The 22,963-nt window shown below is 38.1% G+C and overlaps 1 protein-coding gene across 2 annotated transcripts; it reads left to right on the top strand.

Annotated features, from left to right (window-relative positions):
- The first annotated feature begins 540 nt into the window (after nt 1–540).
- Nucleotides 541–21,427, top strand: PSMA6 (proteasome 20S subunit alpha 6). 2 transcript variants are annotated; one of them, XM_001491270.5, is made up of 7 exons: nt 541–1,014; nt 13,329–13,423; nt 13,900–13,981; nt 14,699–14,854; nt 17,849–18,027; nt 19,282–19,376; nt 21,207–21,427. In XM_001491270.5, exons 1-7 carry the CDS (start codon nt 939–941, stop codon nt 21,262–21,264), a joined length of 741 nt encoding a protein of 246 aa, XP_001491320.1. In that variant the 5' UTR covers nt 541–938; the 3' UTR covers nt 21,265–21,427. The 2 variants fall into 2 exon arrangements, with proteins under 2 accessions (XP_001491320.1, XP_070098213.1); XM_070242112.1 differs by lacking the exon at nt 541–1,014 and adding an exon at nt 1,193–7,294.
- Nucleotides 21,428–22,963: the final 1,536 nt, after the last annotated feature.

Here is a 22,963-nt window from a genome sequence, read left to right on the forward strand (position 1 = left end):
CCTTGGTATATCTGGCCTTCCTGGTGCACAAACTATCTTTGGGGGAAGGTGGCAACACTAGCCGAACATGATGTTTTGCATTTTATATTCATTAAACAGGAGTGTGCCTTGAGGTAAAGTCAAAATAGGTACAATTTTACAATTTAAAAAGCCACCTGCTGTTCTCCCGGAGCCACCTGGCCGGCTTGGAGTTAACTCTCACTGGTCCATCCAACAGCAGCCTGCTGTGAGCCCCGTCCCGTCTGTTCTTGTTCATTATCCATGACTGCTACTTAACCTCATGATCCCTCCATTACGCCTATATTTCAACCTCAGTTCCACTTTTAAGACAAAACTCTCAGGGCTACTCTTGCTTGGCCAGAAGAAAATTCTGCTCTTTCCGGTGGCTACCAGAACCCGCTCCGTCCTGTACCTAAAATTAACAACTACAACCCATCTCTCCCCGAGGCAGGAAGGAAAGTGGGTGGGTAAAGAGGAGGTTAGGAAGAACGCCAGCATCCAGACAGGCTGGATATAAAGGTGACAAAACTAACGAGACTTGTTAAATACACGACCTGTTGAGGGTACACTCATGGGCAAATCGCTACTCCGGGCCCCCAGAAAGCTTTTCCGTTCTTGCTACAGTCAGCTCATTCTCCATCCAGATGAAAGCTCTGAACCGCCACAAGCCGAGTTTCACCTGTTATCTAAGTCGCTCAGACGGGAAGCTGGCGCAAGCGCACACCGAAGACCTTCCGTCCGCTCTCCCCTCCCCCCACCAGGGGCGGGGCCTCGGAGCTCTCTGCGGGGGAACTGACGCTGGAGTCGTGAGTCCGGCGCGCAAGAGCGGATGAAGCCGGCCGGTGACCCGGAAGCAGTCGCCGCAACTTCCGGAGGGGTCTGTACGCCTGGTGTGGGAGCTGCGGGGACCAGAAACTGCTTAAAGTAGTGGGTGCACGATGTCCCGAGGTTCCAGCGCTGGGTTTGACCGCCACATTACCATTTTTTCACCCGAGGGTCGGCTTTACCAAGTAGGTGAGTGAACCGGGCCCGCCTTTGAGCCGCTCGGATTGCTCTGTCACGGTACGGCCTGGAGCAGGCAGGCGCGGCCGGAGATTAGTCTGGGGCTGAAGCGTGGCCGGAGCTGGGCCGGGAGAAGGGCCGAGGCCGCGTTGAGCCCCGTGGTGTTCCCACCCCTGTCTGGAGGGGGATCGGGGACTGCAGGCTGAAGGCTCGGCCTTTGCGGTGCGAGCGGCCGCACCGCCTGGACACAATAAGGAGTTAGGGAAGGGACTCCGGCTTCCTGACGCCTCTACACTGGTTACGTTTGGGCCTGAGTGAGCTCAACGTCTGTACTTCTCTAAAGGGTAATTGGTTCCTTAACCTCCCAATTAAAACGTCCCCTCTCCGTTTTTCTTTGTTTGCAGCATGGACTTCCTTGTCCTGTGGTTAGTTCCACACAGGCATTCCGAGCCTACTATGTGCCAGACACTGCGCTGGTCCTAGGGGATGCAAAGATGTCACACCCTCTGTATACTGAAGCTCACAGCTTAAAGGGAGTGACAGATACCTAAACGGATAAGAAGAAAAAGTGCCAAATTACAAGGATCTACAGAGTTTAGGACGTCTTTGGAAAACTGGTAGATAGAATGAGTGGCTGTCAGTTCTAGAGCTGCTCTTGAAACTACCTCTCCCTTTTAGCCTACATCTGTTTGAATGCTCCTGTAGTTTAAAAGCTGGTCCTGAATAGGAGATGAGGAATGGTGAACTGTTTACTGAAGAACAGCTTTAATGGAAATAAACCCTAAGCTAGTTATCGGTTCTTCCTTATCACAGTATATTTTGTTGGGTCGAAATGGTTTCAGGGTCTAAGTTATGATTATAGCCCAGACCCTTAACCTCTTGCTGTAGAGAACTTAGTTTCAGGAGAACCTGATTTACATTTGGTCTGTGACGGTTTCATTTTTTAGTGAGTTTAGCACCTCAGTGCCTTGGCAAGGACAGTAATATCACCTGTACTTGGAAATAATGAGAGAGTTGGCCTGTAAATTGAGGTTCTCTTCACGTGTAAATTTTACAAATACTTAAAGATAACTTGGAATGAAACCAGTTCACTATGTGGCTACTTACTGTATATAATGTAGCAAGAAATAACATCATGTTGGGTAATTCATTAACCCTTTAACTCAGCCCCAATTGAAAAATATGATCAAAGATAGAACAGAGAGATGATAACTGTATCCTCAAGGACGTTTCATTTTTAAAGTTTCACTGCTGAGTTTTAAAGAATTTTTCTATATCGGACTGCTGCGTTGAATGTTCTATTTCATGGTTTTTAATATGTGAACAGCAAAAGTCACTTAGACCTCCCCTTTGCTTTTGTATACTATTTTGTGAAATCCAGCCATAAAGCATAGTCTTTAATTCTCAGATTTGGTGAATAGAAAGGCTGTATATAGTGTCATTTCAATAGTTTAAAAAGCTTTGGAATAGAACATAACTTGTTCAAAACAAGTTTAATATCTAGACAGAATGACTTTAAACTCTGCCTTGTTCAACGACGCACTCCTTCTGCTATTCAGGGCACTAATTAGACGTTGGTAGGAAAATGAAAGTGAAAGAGTAGTTAGTAATGAGCAAGCAGTATAGTGAAGAGTTCAGGCCCTGGAGCTACACCTAGATTCAGATCCCTGCTCTGCTCCATACTGGCCGACCTGAGCAAGTGATGTAACTTTAGCCTTAGTTTCTGCTTGCAAAGTTGGGCAGATAATTCCCTTCTTATGTGGTTGTTTTGAGGATTAAATACGGTGATGTATGTGGAGTGCTTAGTACAGTATTGAGTGCTCCGTAAATATTATTAGTTGCCTGTTTGATTCTTTGGCTCATTTGTTTAGTCTGTTAGATTAGTAGTTCTGTAGACATGGAATATTTCCCTTTTTATGGTCCATCCATGCTTGGTTCTATAGTGAAATATATGTATATTGTCATAATACTGTAAGTACCATTTATTAGTTTATAAACTTTAGAATCCACCTAAGACAAAGCGTATAAGAATAATAGAGTAAGAATTGTTAATCTTTTTTAAATTTTTTAGATTTATTCTTATTATTTTTTCTTCTTCTCCCCAAAGCCCCCCAGTACACAGTTGTATATTCTAGTTGTAGGTCATTCTGGTTGTGCTACAAATTGTTAATCTTGACAGTGGAAAAATAATATAACAAAAATGGGGAGATGACAAGGGAAGGAAAGATTAATGGAAAGGTGTGTCTGCTCCTCATCTTCCATAATTGGGGCTCAAAAGATAAATGTCGTCCAACGTTGATAAGTCAAACATTAGAGGTATAAACTTAGTTATAATACTGGCCGTAATTAGAGCACACTGTTGACAGTGTTTGCTCCCAGGGAGTTGGGAGAAAGATTTTTGATTATCGTTTGTACCCTTTGATAACTATTGAAAAATTTTTCTTAACGTGTGTATTCAAGGGGGGTGTGTGCGTGTGTTTTAAGAAAAATTGTAGAGCTATATACAGAACACCTAGCTTTGAAAACTAAGCTCAGGACTTCTCCAAATTTTCAGTGGGCAAACTAAGGCCCAGGTAGGGCAGAATAAGCCTGATTCCTTTCAGGCCTCCCTCTTCTGCTTGCTGATCTTTTGCTGAGCAGTTGCTTGAATTTTCCTGCCCGGTGGATGTGAGCATTGCCCGGTTGCATCTAAGAAGGGAGCATGCAGATAAAAAACAGGAAAGAAGTGGACTGGTGGAGACAAACGGGAGAGGACAGTTTTCTCATCTAGAAGAGGCGTTATATTGAAGCCAGGATTCCTGGGTTGAGTCTTTGCTCCACACTAACGATGAGAGCTTTCTTCATATGTAAAATAGAGATGATAATTCCACCTGCCTTATATGGCCCTAAGGTTTTAATGAGTTGATAGATGTAAAGTACTTAGAACAGTGTCTGTCACATAGTAAGTGCTCAGTGAATGTTTCTGTGAGGGATGCTGTCAGGAAGAAACAAGTGGCTGATTAAAATGGAATCAGGAGTTTCAAAAATAAATGGATGGAGAAGTACTTACTGTTTGCCTCTTTTGCTGTTAAAAAAGAATTCTTGTTTTAAAGTAGCATTTCTCAACCCAGACTTCTCATGCCTTCCTTGAATCTGATTTGAAATTAAATGTGTATATACATACATATATGAATTTGTATGAATACATGTTATAACTGCACAAATAAGTAATGAGATTAAACACTTTGTTTTCAAACCTCATATTCCCCCTCCCACTACACAAGTGCCAAGAGTTCTAATGACACCACCCAGTTGAAGATCACCATGTTAAAGAGTAATATTAGGAAACACTATGAAATGAGACACGTTCTGTTTAGGTTACAAGGTTAGGGAAAGACAGAACGAACAGTTTCTAAAAATCGTAATAACAAAAAGTTTCTAGTCGCACAACATTGAAATTGAATGTAGACATATCTTGCAGAATACCTGCCTTACCCCAGTAGAGCATCTTTTGTTTTTTTAATAACCAGACTTCATAGAATGTACAGATCTCTTAATTAGTTTTTATTTTTCCATCCCATGTTTATATGGAAAAAAATCGTATTTATCTCCCAAAACTCACTACAGCATTTTTAAACAAAATTATGGGTGGGAAAAATCTTGAGTTACATTCCTGTAGTTGGCAGAACCTCAGACTCACCTGTAGATGCTTTTCAAAGCTGGTGAGTGTCCATAAAGGGGATGTGCAGCTCTGCTGTTGGTAGCATCGCACTAAGCAGATCATAATGTGAGCCATTGTCTGGCATTGTGTGCTTGTCCTGAGCATTTTGTCACAGTGCCTTTTATATTTAGCCCCTGTTTTTCCCTAGTATTATACAAATGAGTCCCAGAAAAGTTGGGAAAGCATTGGGGGAAATTGTAGGGAAAGAGACAAAGTGAATAAGAGATTACTGTGGAAAAGAGGTCTCTATACAAAACAACTGTTCATTAACCATTTTGTTTGTAATCAAGGAAGCAGTACATTCTAACCTAATGGTTTGTTGTTAAGTTGAACCATATGAAACTGTTGATGTTCGACCATTTTTTACTGATAAAAATGGTTGTTTCATGTGGTTCAACCTAATACTTATATATAGGTATTTTACTATGTATTAAAGTTACAATTTAAGAAATTAGGGGTTTGGGGTTGAGTGTAATCCATTATAATTTCTCCCACTTCTCTCTCTCTTTTTTTTTTTGAGGAAGATTAGCCCTGAGCTAACTACTGCCAGTCCTCCTCTTTTTGCTGAGGAAGCCTGGCCCCGAGCTAACATCCGTGCCCATCTTCCTCTTCTTTTTTTAATATGTGGGACGCCTACCACAGCATGGCGTGCCGAGTGATGCCATGTCTGCACCTGGGATCTGAACCGGCGAACCCCAGGCCGCGGAGAAGCGGGACGTGTGAATTTAACCTCTGCACCACCGGGCCGACCCCTCCCGTTTAAAATGTGGGAAATGAGCTATCAGTTAGGATTTTTCTGCGTAAACTTGGACATTCAAGGACAGATTATTGAGATTAATGTAATAGTGTTTGCTAGTTTTGTAAGTTTCTGAAATATCCAAAAAACAAAATCTTTAGTGATGGGAAAAAAGCGTTTAATTACTATTTCTGACCTTTGAATTCTGACTTTAAAAAATAAATATGCCTTGTAAATGCTGCCCCATAAGCTATTCTGTTTTTTCTTAATTGGCCTTCATGCTTACCTCTGCTATAAACTGTGATATTACTTTTTACCCTACTAGTGTTTCTTTAGAAGATATTCTTTGGTTACTAAGTTGTCTCTAGATTCTTTATTCTGGCAGTTTGCATTTTTCTGGAAATTATTACAAAATATATATTTTATGGTGGTAGTGTTTATAATGGGGATTCATTTATACAAAATCTTATTGAAAATTAGGGTGCACTATGGTGAGTACTAAAATAACAGTACAAAGAAGGATACTATTGGAAGTGACACTGCCAGGGAGAGCCAGGAAAGATTCCTCAGAGCTGTTGAATTCATCTAGATGGAGACTAGATAAGGAAATTTGAGTCAGTGCACAGGTCAGTCAGTGTGGCTGGAGCATAGACAGTGACAACTAGAAGAGTAGATTGTAGCAAGATTTTGAAGAGATTTGAGCGCCATGGTAGGGATTGGACTTTGTCCCTTGGGTTTTGGACATAGCTGGTGGAAGTCTTTAAGAACCACAAGATTATTAAGATAGCAAGAGAGTTGAGTGTGGAATTAGAATTAGGGTAGAAAGGGACTGGTGGCAGGAAGATCGATTAGGAGAGGTTCGTTCAGTGATCCAGATAAGCCCTAATGAGTGAGCTAAGATACGGAGACACAAGGTGGAGAAGGGGAGACTCTTGAGTTTATTGTATTTTTTAAAATTTTATTATGGGAAATTTCAAAGAAACAAAAGTAGGGAGAATAGTACGATGACCCTCACGTACCCTTCACCCAGCTTCATGAGTTGTCAGCATTTTGTCGACCTTGTTTTCTCTTTATCCCCTTTCCCATGTACTTTCCCCCTCTCTGCTGTTTTAAAGCAAATCCTAGATATAAGAGTGGACATTTCTCTGATGAGAGAGAAGAGCTGAAGAGTCAAGGATGGTACCCAGGTTTGTAGCTTGAAAAGTTGAGTGGTTAGTAATACCATTACTTGAGATAAGGACTGTAAGATAAGAAGCAGATTTGTAGAGAAGAGGAGTTTATTTTCAGACATATCTTTGGGAGAAATAGGCATTTGCAAGTATGAGTTCAGAGCTGAAGATGACAGTTAGTAGTGATTATATAGGATGAAATCATCCAGGGATACGAAGAAATGATAGAATCCTGGGAAATACCCATATTTAAGGAGCTGGCTGAGGAGAAGGAAGCAGTGAAGGAGACTGAGAAGGGAGGTTCAGAGAAGTGGGAGATAATAGTAGGAACGATAAATTCTTAACTAAGAACTTTAAATTAAGTTAAAAATTCACCTCCTCAGTTGCATTAGCCATATTTCAAGTGCTCAGTAGCCACATGTAGCTAATGGCTGTTGTATTGGACAGTGCAAATATCGAACATTGCCGTCATCACAGAAGGTTCTCCTGGAGAGCACTAGTCTGTATAGAGAGGGAGAGAGGGGGAGGACTCCTTCAATGAAGCCTGGCAATTCACAGGTGCATCCTCTGTTGAGAAGCATTTTTTGTATGTAAAATATTTTTTATTTCGTAGGACAAAATTTTATTGGAGGGTGGTGACACCTATCTTTTGTGGCTTTTGTCTTCTGCATTATTTAGGCAGACCAGGTGAGTAATGCAAATGACTGAAACAGACTGGGTGAGATAGGACAAGGAGTGGTGGGAACTGTAGAAAACTGCAAAACACTTGCCAGCACTAGATGCTTTTTGCTCTGCAGGACAGTTGCTATGTGGGAATGAGTCAAGTGTTACCAGAATTTTTTTTCCCTAAGAAAAACTAAATCCTGATCTTATTTTATCTGACTTTTAATTAATTAGAATCTTTCTGAAAAACCAACATTCTAAATCAACTTGAGTAAGCTGTATTGGGCCCACGGCCAAACATTTAATATCTACTGGTTGCAAATGTAATTTTAAATTTTCTTGATTCCTACTTTCTTTGACTATTCAATCTGGATGTGGGTGTGGGGTGGAATACACACTTGAAAATTCTAAAATTAGTGATGAAATAGGAAATGCTATGGGAATTCAGAGAAAGGGTTGAAGAGTCCTGTTTGGGACAACGAGAGAAAGTGTCCATGGGAAATGCAAGAGGCTTAGGGGGGAAGGGCAGGCTTTGGCTGGGTGGAGTGAGAGGGCAATCCAGGCAGGACATGAAGAAGCAAAGACATGGGTATGGAAAAGATCAAGCTCTATAAACAAAAATTGTAATGTTGGGAGGAGAATTGGTAAATATTGCAAACTTACTGCCCTCTGTAGCCATAGATGGAATATTTTTTAGGCCAAAATCATGTTCTGGGCAATCAGGTAATAACAGGCAACAAACAATTGAAAATGTGGTATTGAAATTAGGCAAGATCAAAGATAGTGACCCAGATATTTAGAATGATCTGTATAGAAGTGATTGTTCCTAGTATTTCCTTACCTCTATAATATCTATTTATATCTTTTATTCCTGATACTGGTAATTCATATTCTCTTCTTTTCTTGATTAGTTAGGAGTTTGTATTAGTTTCCTGTGGCTGTCATAACAAATTACCACAAACTTGGTGTCGTAAAACAACTGTGAGACTTAGACTCTCACAGTTTTGGAGACCAGAAGTCCAAAATTAGTATCACTGGACCGAAATCAAGGTGTAAGGCAGGGCGGCACTCTCTCTGAAGGCTCTGGGGGAGAATGCGTTCCTTGCGTCTTCTGCTTCTAGAGGCTGCCAGCATTCCTTGGCTAGTGGCTGCAGTCACTCTAATCTTCAAGACCAGCATCTTCAGATCTCTCTCTGCTCCCTCTTCACAGCGCCTTCTCCTCTGTGTGTGTGTAAAATCTCCCTCTGCTTCGCTCTTAGGATAAATGTGATCTTATGTAGGGCCCTCCAGGATAATCCCCCCTCAAGATCTTTAGCATAATCAAATCTGCATAGACCATTTTTGGGGCTATGTAAAGTGATATTCCAGTGATTAGGACATGGATATCAGTATGGGGCCATTTTTTTCAGCATATTAAAGGGTTTATAATTTTGTTGGGGTTTTTGGTTCACAGAATCAATTTTTGACTTTGCTGATGTTCTTTTTGTCTCTCGTTGATTTCTGATCTTCATTATTTCTTTTCTTTTAATAGGGTTTACTTTGCCCTTTTCTAGCTTCTTAAAGTGGAAACTGAAGTTGTTGATTTTTAGACCTTTCCTGATATAAACAATTAAGACTATTATATTAGTTTTCTGTGCTGCGTAAAAATTACTACAAACTTAGCAGCTTAAACTAACTTTTATTATCTCATAGTTTGTATAGGTCAAGAGCAGTCTTGGTACAGTTTAGCTGGGTCGTGTGCTTAGGATCTCACAATGCTGTAATCATGGTGTTGTCCAGGCTCCATTCTCATCCAGGGGCTCAAGTGGAGAAGAATCTGTTTCCCAGCTTACTGAGGTTGTTGGCAGAATGCATTTCCTTGCAGTGTAGGGCTGAGGGCCCCAGCTACTTGGTGGCTGTTCATAGGGGTTACCTGTGGTTCTTTACCATCTAGCCATTTATCAAGCCAGCAAGAAGAATCTCTAGAGTGAGTCTACTAGCAAGACAAAGTCTCATATAATGTTAGGTAATCAGGAGAGTGACATCCCATCACCCTCACCATATTCAGTTTGTTAGGAGCAAATCACAGGTCCTGCCTACACTCAAGGAGAAGGGGTTGCACAAAGTCTGAACACCGGAGGCAGGGATTGTAGAGGGGAGGCCACCTTAGGGTTTTTCCATCATGGCAATAAAATTCCTTCTGAACACAGTTTTAGCTACATCCTACAAATTTTTATATATTTTTGTTACCATTCAGTTTAAAATATTTTCAAATTTCTCTCATGGTTACTCCTTTGACTCATAGATTATTTGGAAGTATGTTTTTAAATTTTCAAATATTTAGGGATTTCAGTACTTTAAAATTTACTGTGACTTGTTTTATGGCTTAGCATATGATCTGTCTTGGCAGATGTACCATGTGCATTTATATTATACCATTATACTGTGTGCATTTTTCAGTTGCTGGCAATAGTATTCTACAAATATTAACTAGATCAAGTTGGTTGATAGTGTGGTTCATATCATATATGTCTGTTTTTTTCATGTGTATCTATTTCTAGTAGTTGCTGGGTGTCAGTGTTAAATCTTCAACTGAGTGGGATTGGTCATTTCTCTTTAATTTTGTCAACTTACCTTTCATGTATTTTGAAGTACTCTTATAAGGTGCATATATGTTTATGGTTATGTCTTTTTATGAATTCTTCTACCATTTTGAAATGTCCCTCTTTATCTCTGGTAATACTTTTTGTCTTGAAGTCTACTTTGTCTGATATTGATATAGTCCCTCCAACTTTCTGATGCTTACTACTTATATGATCAAGTTTTTTTTCGTTCACTTAAAGTGTCTCTGGTAGACAGCAAATATTTGAGTCTTGCTTTTTTATCCATTCCGACAATTTCTGCTTTTTATTGGGGTATTTTGTCGATTATCATTTAGTGCAGTTGTTGTCATGGTTAGATTTAAGTTTACCGTTTTATTATTTCTGTTTCTCTCTGTTTTGTTTGTTTGCTTGTTCGTTCCTCTATACCTCCTTTCTTGCCTTCTTTTGGATTATTTGAATAGTTTTTAGAATTTCATTTTAATCTATTAGCTTTTTGGCTATATCTTTGCAAATTTTTTTTAGTGGTTGCTCTAAGGATTGTAATATACAAGCTTAACTTCTCCTAGTCTTGTTAGAGTTAATATTTACCACTTCACATAAAAGTACAAATCCCAAAACCTTGTAAGTTCATTTACTCCCTTTCCTTTTTATAAGTAATATATCTACATATTTTATAAACACCACAGATGTTATAATTTTTGTTATGTATTTTTAAAGAATTAAAGAGAACAAAATAATCTTTACTATTTACCCAGATATTCAGCATTTTTGATGTTCCTCATTTCTAAAGATCAGAGTTTTTGTTTAGTATCATTTTTCGTTAGCCCAAAGAACTTTAGCATTTCTTGTTGCAGTTCTGAAATTGTCTTTATTTGACCTTCGTTCTTGAAGGATGTTTGTGTTGGATGTAGAATTCTGAATTGATGGTTTTCTTTCCACAGTTTAAGGATGTTCCACTATCTTCAGGTAAAGTCTGTGAAATTCAAATCGTTGTTCTCTTATGTGTAATCTGTTCTTTTTCTCTGTTTTCCGAATTTTCCCTACTTTTGGTTTTCAGGAAATTGACTGTAATGAGCCTAGGTGTGGTTTTCTTTGTATTTATCCTGCTTGGAGTTTACTGGATCTTTAGTGCGAAATTTTATTTCTTTTTCCGTATTTGGAACATTTTTAGCTATTATTTCTTCAGATTTTTCTTTGCTTCACTCTTTCCTCTCCATATAGGACTCCAGTTACATGTGCATTATACCTTTTGATGTTGACCCACAGATTCATTGTCTTTTTTAATCTGTTGTCTCTCTCTTCTTAAGAGTAGATAATTTGTATATTCACTCTTTTACATATTCACTTATTTGCTTATTCACTCTTTCCTTTATCACCTCCAGTCTGCAGTTAAGTCCATTTGATGAATTTTTCTTAATTTCAAGTATTGTGTTTTTTCAATCCTGCACTTTCTATTTGTTTTTTTTGTATTTTATCTGCAGAGATTTCCAATCTTACTTCATTTTGAGAATATTTCCCATTGTGTCATTGAGCATAGTTTTAATAAGTTTGCCTGCTAATACATCTGGGTCATCTCAGGGTTGGTCTCTTGCAAATGGATCACATTTTCCTCTTTTTGGTTTGGTTTGGTTTTTTTAGTTTGTTTTGGTTTGTTTTCTTTTTTGGTAAGGTAGGTAATGCTGGATTGTATCCTGGACATTTGTGAATATTAGGTTGTGAAGACTGGATTCTGTCATAGTCCTCCAGATAGTGTTGGTTTGTTCTGGCAGGCAGTTAATTTGGGTGGCAGCTCGAATCTCATTTTAATTCTTTTATCCTTAGCTTGGCTGCTTGTAGTCCATCTTGTGCGTGTGTGGTTATGGAATCAGCCAGAGCTTTGGGCAACATTTATATGTAGAAGTTGCAGCTCTCCCTCTCTGGCTTTCTCCTTTCTCTAGCTCACTTTCCAGCAGCTGTGTTTATCCCCAGACTATCCTCGAGTTCTTCAGGCCGAAAGGACTGAGTTTTCTGTTGATGTTTAGCCCTGACTGAGGCCCACATTCAGGCTATAAGCCATGAAAAAGGGAAACGCACCCCATGCCATTGTCTGCTTCCAAACATTGACTCCCATTCTAAAATACAGCTATTTGGGGCCACTTTCTGGTGTCTTCAGGTAGTTATTGTTTTGTCTATAGTTTATAATTTTTTTATCTGTGGAGGGTTGATTTGGTAGAAACTTTATTGGCCATATTAAAAACCGAACTGAGAAGCATTTTGAAATGTTAGTTTTAGAAGTTATTTGTGATGTAATGAGATTGTAAAAATAATCTATTATAATTGGCCAGTTAAATCTAAGCTAGATTTGAGCATTTCCTTAAAGCTGATTTTTCTAGAGTCCTTTTACTTTTTACTCTTTTGTTGTCTCTTCAATATCTAGCCATTTAGAAATATTTGATAAAGAATTTTTATTACAACTCCTGTGAAAGGAGATTCTTTGGTGTAATAGGTAGTATCTTCCTCAGCTGGTCCTCGTCACTAGTGGCCTTTTGAACATATGAGACCAGGCCTCAAACCCAGTGCTCAGAGTAATACTTGACAGAATTTTGAAAGCATCCATGTGTCAAAATGTCGATAATGATTGAAGTTATGAGTAATTTTTTTCTCTTATGTTATTCTCTGTATTTTCTCTATTTTCTACAATGAACATATATTAATTTCTTTTGCTATTTTCCTAATTACAAAATGTGTTTATATTTAATTTAAATATTACAGAAATACATAACAAGGAAAGAGGTCATCTCATCTGTGATTCTGCTCTCCAAAGGCAGTCACTATCAACCAAACTATGTGGTGCCAAAGTAGTTTGTTTTTCTGCCGCCACTTTGATCCAGCTGTTTGAACCTGGGCAATGGTTTGAGAGCAGCTAGAAGTGCACAGGCTGAAGCTCATTACAGACAAACTAAAGAGTCCTATGTTGTAGATAATGTGAAAATTGCAAAAACATGATCCAGAAAAATTAAACTTGGTTGGGAGGGGGGAGAAAGCAAAATTAAAGAAGTTAAAGCTGTATATGGTCAAATTAGTTATTGACCAAAAGTTAACAGAAATAGTAAATCTTGAGAAAATTTATAGCGACTTAGTTTGACCCAGGAAAACCAGACATGGTAGAAATAATGGCCACAAAACAAACAAACTTTTAAAATGGTAACACACAATTGATAAAGATTTGATGTAAAAATTAAATCTTTATTGGAAATTTGATACTTGAGCCTGATGAAAATGGTTTTAGTAAAATTAAAATGGAAAAAAATGGAGTTGGTTTAGCCATGACTTATTATTATCATTATTATTATTTTGACTTTGCACATCTTCAATGGCATTCCATGTTAGTTCAAATAGATCAGTCTCATTCTTTGTAATGACTGCTTGTTATTCTCCTGTATGAATCTATGATAATTTATCCTACCTTTTAAGAAAAAAACTATTCTGTTTTCCAGAATATGCTTTTAAGGCTATTAACCAGGGTGGCCTTACATCAGTAGCTGTCAGAGGGAAAGACTGTGCAGTAATTGTCACACAGAAGAAAGTACCTGTAAGTAATACTGCCCAGATAGCCACTTGGTACAGAATATAATCAAGAACTTTTCACAAGTTTGTAGGAAGGTATATTATTACCTATATACGTTAACATTATTCTGGCTTTGACTCTGCTTTCCTGTCTGTCATTTAAGAAGTATTTATTGAGCAGCGATGGACAGTTTAGCTGAGTAGGTAGAATTAACATGTTAATTTTGTGGTACGATTATAAGCACAATGGAATTTCCAGGTCTTTTGTCTTCAGGGACCTTGAAACACACTTTGGTGAGCTATAATTCTTGCCCACAGGAAACATATCATCTAAAAAACAAGAAAACAGATCCCCTTCCCTGTTTGTAATTGGCTTTGACTGCAAAATGAACAGAAGACATTCATTATATGATTTATTGTTATAATTCTGTAGTATTTTTTTATCACTACACAGAGATGTGTGATTTTTTTTTTGTGATCTTAATTTACTTTTTTCATTAGGACAAATTATTGGATTCCAGCACAGTGACTCACTTATTCAAGATAACCGAAAACATTGGCTGTGTGATGACAGGAATGACAGGTAATTGGCTCAGTGTCTACTTAGATTTGTTATTTTCTTCGAATTATTTTTTAGTTATATTATTTTAGAAGGCTGCCTTTAGTGCCTAGTTTTCAGGCGCTATGAGTAGATTTGCTCTCTTCCAGGACTAGTGTCACTGTCTTCCGAGTATTGTGAGCATTCCTGAAATCATAAGTGTAATAGATCTCTGTGCTCCTGTCAGGGAGACTGGGCTGAGGCCCCTCTCACAGATGATTTATTTCAGATACAGTTAATAGTTTAAGGGAACGTAAGTCAGTATATCTCAAACCTGGTAATAATGACACTGGTTTATAAGTAGGTGAGAATTGTAAAAATTACTCTGGGTTTCTATTTTCTGAAATCAAGGGAACATTCAAGCCTACAAAATAAAGGGTAAGAGAAACATCATTCTCTCTCCTTAAAACTTTTTCTTTCAGGAGTTTATTAGATACCTGTAGAAACTATTTTGACAGCTGATGAAGGGCTCATCATGAGAGGGCAGTGCTGCAGATAAAACTCCATCTCTTAACGGTTTCCTTTTTGTCATGTCCTTTTGCTGAGTCATTTGATATTCATTGGTGGGGAACAAAGCCATAGTGGACCACTTCTGCTTTCCTTTAGTCATAATGGAGAGAGATATATACTGGGAAAATTCTCTGGCTCTGAGGTTCGTTCTTTCCTTCTAAAGAAGTAAACCTTTGTTTTCTATGGTCTCAGCTGACAGCAGATCCCAGGTACAGAGGGCACGCTATGAGGCAGCTAATTGGAAGTACAAGTATGGCTATGAGATTCCTGTGGACATGCTGTGTAAAAGAATTGCTGATATTTCTCAGGTCTACACACAAAATGCTGAAATGAGACCTCTTGGTTGTTGTAAGTATGCTAAAATGTCTCCCAAATGATGAATTGTAGTTTTTCAAGGAAAGTTATTTCAGTAACACTTGGGTTCTGAACATGTGGTTTGGAAATTATATAAGATGAGGACGTCTTTATAATAAATGAGCAATGAAGGATAGGTTTCACAACAATATTTTAGGTATTATCTTTAAGCTTTAGATGCTATTAGACTTTTTATCAAAATATTTCTATTTAGGGGCTGGCCCAGTGGCACAGTGGTTAAGTTCATGCGCTCCACTTCGGCGCTTTGTTTGCAGGTTCAGATCCGTGGCGTGGACCTACACACCACTCATCAAGCCCTGCTGTGGTGGTGTCCCACATACAGAATTGAGGAAGATTGGCATAGATACTAGCTCAGGAACAATCTTCCTCAAGCAAAAAGAGGAGGATTGGCAACAGATGTTAGCCCAGGGCCAGTCTTCTTCACAAGAAAAAAAAATTCTGTTTAGGATGTGTTGTTTGAAAGATCCAAGTCACTGTAATATTAGGCTTTTGTAATGGGAGTTCTACCACAATTCTAGATTACTGGTTTGATGATAATGTCTAAACTAGGCATCTTAACAATGTAGCTGTTTCTTTTGACCACCCTACAGAATGAGGCTCGCACACATATTCCTGTGATTCATATTTTTAGAATAAAAAAAATTTTTTTAACAAGTAAAATTTTTTGGGAAAGGGATAAAATTTACTGATTTTAGATTTAATGTAAATAAATTAGCCTGAAAAACTCAATACACGTTTATTTCTGACGTTGTGTCATTCATTCATGAGAATTAAGGCAGTCAGTGTAATGGTTTCCCTTTTTGGCATCTGAGCCTAATTTTCTCCTCTCACTTAAAAAGTCTCCCTTGATTTCTTTAGTAGTGCTCTCTTCTCCTCCTCACTTTCCTTAGCGCATCCTCTTCTGCTGGTCCCTTAAATGTTGTTGCTCACCAGGTTTCTCTCCTTGGTCTTTCTCTCCCTCTTTTGTTCTGTCTGTGTGGTCTCACCCACTTGCATGGCTTCATTTCCTACCTGTATGCCAATCACTCCCACATTAGCCTTAGCCCAAGCCCTCCCTCCACATCCACAGATACTTCAAATTTGAAGTCATTCTGTTTTCCTACTTTCATCCTCAACTTCTCTTTCCTACCCCGACCCCACCTTCCCTGGTCATCTGATCAGTCAGCATGCCTTACCTCAGAATATCTGTTCCTTGTCCATCTCCTCTGTTACTTCTTCATTGTCTCTTGCCTTTGTCACCTAATTTATCTGTCCTCTCCCTTCTCACTCTTTCCTAGTCTGTCTTCCATATTGCTGCATGAGTTATCATTCTAAAATCCAATTGTGATTGTTGCTCTCGGAAAAACTGATTCCTCATTGGCTGTGGTGTAAATTCCGAACTCCTTCATATCATGTGCAGGGCCGCTTAAGTTTAATCCTAAGTAGCCTCTTTCTTGTACTGCTTTCTTTCCTCCCTCACTGAAGTCCCTGTAGTGCATGGGTCTTTTTGTCATCCCTGGTGAACCCCGACCTTTGATGTGTCTGTGCCTCTGCACGTGTGGTTCCTGTTGCCTTGATTGCCCTTCATGTCCTTATACCTATTAGACCCTGCTCATCTTGCAAGACCCTGGAGTAAAGTGTTTCTTGTCTCTCCATGGGCAGTAAGTGGATATCTCTTTTGTGTTGCCCTTGTACTTTGATTTGATTTGATATATACTTTGTATATATCAAATATAAAATGTAAAAAAAATTACAGGGTGACGTAATATTCGAATAAAGCACATATCTGATCACTTATCAAATGTTTGTCCATAAAATAAGGTTGAAAATTCCTTATTAGTAGACTCTATAAAACATCTATAAATGTGCACACATTTATTGGTTAATACTGAATATTCTAATAGGCCATTATATAAAAGAAGTTCAAATCTATAATATAAGAAAGCAAGAGTTAAAACCATTCTTTAAATACTTTGTTACCTGCTCTGCTGAGTAGAAAGAAATTTGGTGGTGGTGCTTATTTTAATTGCATATCATTATAATAACGTGATTAGATTTGTAATAGCAAAGTTCTATGTAAAAATTTAGAATTTGGTTTATACTGACTACCAGTAGTAACAAAGATGGGCAGTGTAAAGGTGGGCAGGTAGCTCCTAAGTGTATTTCTCTTTGCACCAGCATTCCCCAGGTGCGTGCATTCTGTATACTTTTAGTTCCCTGGAACCTTAATAGGTAGTTCTTAAATTTAAAAAAGGGAAAAGTATTCCTTGGACAAATAAATTTAAGAACTACTGGGGCCAGACTGGTGGCGCAGTGGTTAAGTGCTCACATTCCACTTCCCGGTGGCCCGGGGTTCACCACTTTGGATCCCGGGTACGGACATGGCACCGCTTGGCAAGCCATGTGTGGTAGGCGTCCCACATAGAAAGTAGAGGAAGATGGGCACGGATGTGAGCTCAGGGCCAGTCTTCCTCAGCAAAAAGTGGAGGATTCGCAGCAGATGTTAGCTCAGGGCTGCTCTCTCCCCCACCCCCCAAAAGAAGAGAACTACTGAGTTAAAGTAGGTCAACCTACAGCAGAGAATTTTAGAACATTTAATATGCTATTGTTACTATCTTCTCTAAATAAAAGAGCTGTATGAAAAGTACATTTTCCAAATTTATTTAACCAGCTAATGTCTTGAGACATTAGCGTTCAAACGAACATGCTTTGGGTAATAGCAGGGATTTGAAAATTGTTTGTAAATTACATCTGAAGATTCAAACTTTTTAAAAATTTGTGATAAAATCTTTTGTGAAATAGAAACTTCTTTTTTACTTAATTATCTGTGGGGGTAACCTTTATTTTATCAGTTTTCTCAAAGCAAAACACATATCCTAAAATAAATGGCCAGAGTAATAATTAAGAACAGCTATGTGACAATACCAAGGAAGAAGAAATTTTGTTGTATAAAGGTATGAGATATTTAATGAGGGTCTTTCTTTTTAGGTATGATTTTAATTGGTATAGATGAAGAACAAGGCCCTCAGGTGTACAAGTGTGATCCTGCAGGTTACTATTGTGGGTTTAAAGCCACTGCAGCAGGAGTTAAACAAACCGAGTCAACCAGCTTCCTTGAAAAAAAAGTGAAGAAGAAATTTGATTGGACATTTGAACAAACAGTGGAAGTAAGTTAGCCAAAAGGAGCTGACTTTTTTTTATGCTGTATAGAATAGAGAGGATCATTGCGTAATTGACAAGCTACACAGGCTATTCCCGGGTTATATCATGAGATCCAAGTTTGTCAGCTTAATGGTAAAATTGGTGTCATTCAGCTGACATGGAAACCATGAGGCTTTTCTTCACCTAATTCCCTGTCTCACTTCATAATGTATTTGAAATTGCTTTCAACAAACCACATATAAAATGGGAAAACATAACTAAGAATAGGAATCAAGCCAGGCCCAAAGACCTGCATGGTTGTGACTCAAAGAGGCTTAAGCTTCCTGGTAGCAAAAGTGAAAAAGTTGAGTCAGTAGTGTTGCTCTTATGGTCCTAAAGGAGAAATGGCCACACACCAAATTCTCAGGGAAGCAAACATCTTCCTACTAAAAGGATAAACTCACAGGATGACTTGGCAAAGAAATTATCTGGGATGCAAAAGTAGAGCTAGCTTTATTCAGGGTTCTTGGGATTATTCATTATGGTTTGGAAGTTTTAAATTGACAGGACAAGCAAAAATTCTTATACAAATATTTAGTATGCTTAGACCAGAGAAGCCTCTTACTTACTGCCAATAAGTTAAAAACAAAAGTTTTAGTAGATTTTGGAAATGAGAGTCTGGGATACAACCATTCTAAAGACTAACGTGATTCTGATAAATGATAAAGGAAAAATTACCATCTAATACTTTGATGTTTGATTGGCAGTATTATTTATATTACCAGGAGATACAAAGCTAGGTCTTATCTGGGAGGTACTATACCCTGTTTAAATGTTTCATAAAGGTTTTTTTTAAAATTGCAGTTCATAATTACATAAGTAATCACATCAGATACAAACCCACTTAGAACATTCTTAAATTATCATTACTGTCAATTCATTGAAGACTGTATCATTTATCTTTATCCTCTCCCCATCTAACCCTAAGTGCTAAGCATAGTGCCTAGCATGTAATGGTCATCAAACAGACAGACTGTTTTCTGTAAACCATCCTGTTTTGTTCGATGGACCCTTTTAATTTATGGCTCAACTTGGTATAAACAAGTTTGTCTTGGCAGGTCACATATTAAATAGTCTGTTAGTAACGTGTGGCTATAGAACTGCATCACTGAAACCTGGAGCAGAAACAGCTTGTGGTTGACTCATGTTTGTATAAGCTTGGAATGAGAAAATCTTGGAATCTGAAAAAAACTATATTTTAATGTTGATACTTTTTTCAGACTGCGATTACATGCCTGTCTACTGTTCTATCAATTGATTTCAAACCTTCAGAAATAGAAGTTGGAGTAGTTACAGTTGAAAATCCTAAATTCAGGTGAGTTATATCATTGGCCAGGTTCTTAAAGAAGTTTGCCAAGTGATGAATTCCAGCCTAAAAAGGTGGAGGTGTGTGGGACCATTTGTCCTATAACTTGGGGAAAAAACTTTTTTTTGAACTACAATTACAGTTTTTTTGTTCAGCACCTGAGAGATCGGTTTTAAAACTTATTGGATGTCTAAGACAGGCATAACTGCTTTTCTTCTCATTTCAGAATGATTTTATATCTAATACCAGAGGTGATATAAAATAACCTCCTTTATGTAAGGAGTAAAGTAAGCGTAAGTGTTTTCTTTTTTTGGCTTCAGGCCGATAGAAATTCAACTCCCAAAGTGGTAGTTTTCAAGTTTTTCGGGTGGAGCTTTGATTATTTCATGGTTTTTTAATGGGAGCTTTGAAGAGCAATATGAAGTACTGATATACATCAGACCCTATCTAGAGATCTTTGGAAAACCCAAATTTTGAATACAGCTAATTGAATTGCAGATGCTGGATGCTTGTCTGTTCTTACTCAGTAACTAACTCCCACAGATCAACCTTATGGCTTCCGTGAGTCAAATCTGCACTGGGTGCTTAACATTTATCAGCCACTTAATCCTCCCAGCAACCCTATGAGGTGGTTTACTTACCATGAACCTGGATGCTCTTGTAAATAGTGAAAAATACTTCAGCTAATCCACAGATGCAAGGAACTGCTGGAAAACATGTTAACTGTCATGCGTGTCTACCCTTAGGTCACAATTACAGGACACACGGTCATCCCATGGTTAGGGATGGAAAAAAAGGTGGTAAACTAAGCTTAACCAGGCCTTGAACAGTTTTTTATTAGTATGCTCTTTTTTCTAATTTGTTCTTTTTGTTGCCTGCAGGTAAGTGATAGAAAAATAAAAAGTTTAGCAAAAATTCATGGAGTTAAAAAAAAAAAAATTGAATCTACTAGATAGATTCCACTGGTTGTTTTTTTTTTTTTTTCCAGTAGGAAAAGGTGGTTTTTTTTTTTTCCAAAGCAGTAAAATTCCAGCAGGAGCAATTTATAAATCTCTCTAAAGACCTACAATTAGTTCTTGTTTTCTTTTCTATTCTGAGACTCTCCTATAACCTTTAAATTTTTTATTTTCATCTATTAGTTAAATAAATAAGAAACCAAAGATCTTGTATCTTTTTATGTCTTCAAAAAGCCCTTGTGTCATTTATGAGTTCTGTGATAGTAAATATACTTAAATAATAACTAGAATATATAACATAAGCATTCAACAACTATACAAACTGCTTACATTGCCTCAGTTTGCACTAAAAAGTGTCACTGACAAATTTCGCTTTTTAGAAGTCCAGCAGTAATAGGTCACATTAAAGGTTGCCAAGCAATTTATTTCTTTGGGGCAAACATCATTTAGAAAATATCATATGTCCAACATGGACTGCCTTCTTCCCTCTCAGATTTGAGTTATACTAGGTATAAAAGCATTTTGACATAAGAGCTAAAATAGAATACATTGTATATAATTTAAATGTTTTCTATCATAGCTGCAACTAAAATAGTGTTCAAAAGACTTAATTCGGGATCTGATGTCAGAAGGAAACATTTTTGTGTATAGGTGAAGTTGATATGATGTCTAGGAATTCCTTCAAAATAATCTGAAGGGATGAGTGGTGGGTATATAGATTTTGAAAAAATTAGCTATAAATTGATAATTGTTGAAGTTGGGTGATAAATATACACAGGAGTTTATTGCTATCTATTCTGCTTTTGTGTGTGTTTCGAATCTTGCAAAATAAAGAGTTTTCAAAAAGTAAATAGTTGTGGGGGTTTTTCCCTTTGCCTTCCAGGATTCTCACAGAAGCAGAGATTGACGCTCACCTTGTTGCTCTAGCAGAGAGAGACTAAACATTGTAGTTAGTTTACCAAATCCATGATGCCACTGGCCTGTGTGTTTGGTAACAACAGACCAACATTTTGGAGGCCCCTGGATTGAAAAAGGAACCTCTCCCACTCCTGCTGCCACTGAAGTCGTTAGGACTCTATAAATAAAAACAGTGCTTTTGGAAAATAATCGCATCCTGTCTTCTTTACCTCCAGTTTTAAGTGTTAAGCCTTTAGTACGTGCAGACTGTTAAATATTCACCATCTTCACCTTGTAGCAAGCTTTATTGTTGACAGAGATCCAGGTTTCTTTGGTTTAAGCAACGCAATAGCCAGAGATTTAAACTATAGTTACATGTCATAATTAATAAATAGCAAACTAAAAATCTGGTTTCAAAACTTGGCTCTGGCTGTAAGTTGGCGTGTGAGGCAAGGCCTTTTTTTTTATAATTCTTCATTCATTCAAATGAGATATTCCTGAACCTCGACTCCGACTTCCATTGGAGATTTTAACTACAGTAAAAAATTAGCATTATTGGCAAAAATAACCAAAACAAAAAGTAACAAATGTTGGAGAGGTTGTGGAGAAAAAGGAACCCTCAGACACTGCTGGTGGGAATGCAAACTGGTGCTGCCACTATGGAAAACAGTATGGAGATTTCTCAAAAAATTAAAAATGAAATAGCATATGACCCAACCATCCCACTACTGGGTATCTATCCAAAGAGCTTGAAATAAGCAATTCCAAAAGTCCCATGCGCCCCTATGTTCATTGCAGCATTATTTACAATAGCCAAGACATGGAAGCAACCTAAGTGCCCATCAACTGATGATTGGATAAAGAAGATATGGTATATATACAATGAAATACTACTCAGCCATAAAAAAGGATAAAATCATTCCATTCACAACAACATGGATGGACCTTGAGGGTATTATGTTAAGTAAAATAAGCCAGATAGAAAAAGACAATTTGTATGACTCCACTCATGTGGAAGTTAAACATGTGGACAAAGAGAACAGATTAGTGGTTGCCATGGGAAAGGGGGGCCGGGGGGAGGGCACAAAGAGTGAAGTGGTGCACCTACAACACGACTGACAAACAGTAATGTACAACTGAAATTTCACAAGGTTGCAAACTATCAAAATCTCAAAAAGTTTAAAAAAAAATAGCATGGCTCATAAGTAATTTTGAGATGTACATTTAATCTGCACTCAATAACAACCAATGTTTTTAAGAGCAGAAATGGTGGTTACCTTTGAGAAACAATAGGGCTAGAAAAGTTGTAGAATATGCATATTTTCTGTGCTTCCTTTAGAGTAAATGTTTAAAGCAGACATTAAGGAATTGGTCTGTAGTTAAGTAGAGATACAATCATAAACAGTGTTAAGGGAAAAAGAGCAAACTGTATATTCAGAATAATCTCTTTTTTTTTTTTTAATGTACAGAATTAAGTTCTTAAAATTCCCAGAGTGATTCCCTGGTGACCTGAACCACTAATTGTTACAGATGATCCAGAAATCTTAGACTGTCTAAGGCTGATACATTTCACTTTCCCATTTGCGCTGGGTGAGACTGGTGCTGTTGCCTCATGCTAGTGAGCACGGCTGCTGGTCTAATACCAATCCCCAGAGTCAGTTGCCCCTGTTTCTGCAGCCACTAGGTCCACAAAGGGGGAGGCCGTTTGAACCTGTGACCACGAGAAGCAGGAAACTTCACCGA

Source organism: Equus caballus, chromosome 1 (assembly GCF_041296265.1).
Source record: "Equus caballus isolate H_3958 breed thoroughbred chromosome 1, TB-T2T, whole genome shotgun sequence".
NCBI lineage: Eukaryota > Metazoa > Chordata > Mammalia > Perissodactyla > Equidae > Equus > Equus caballus.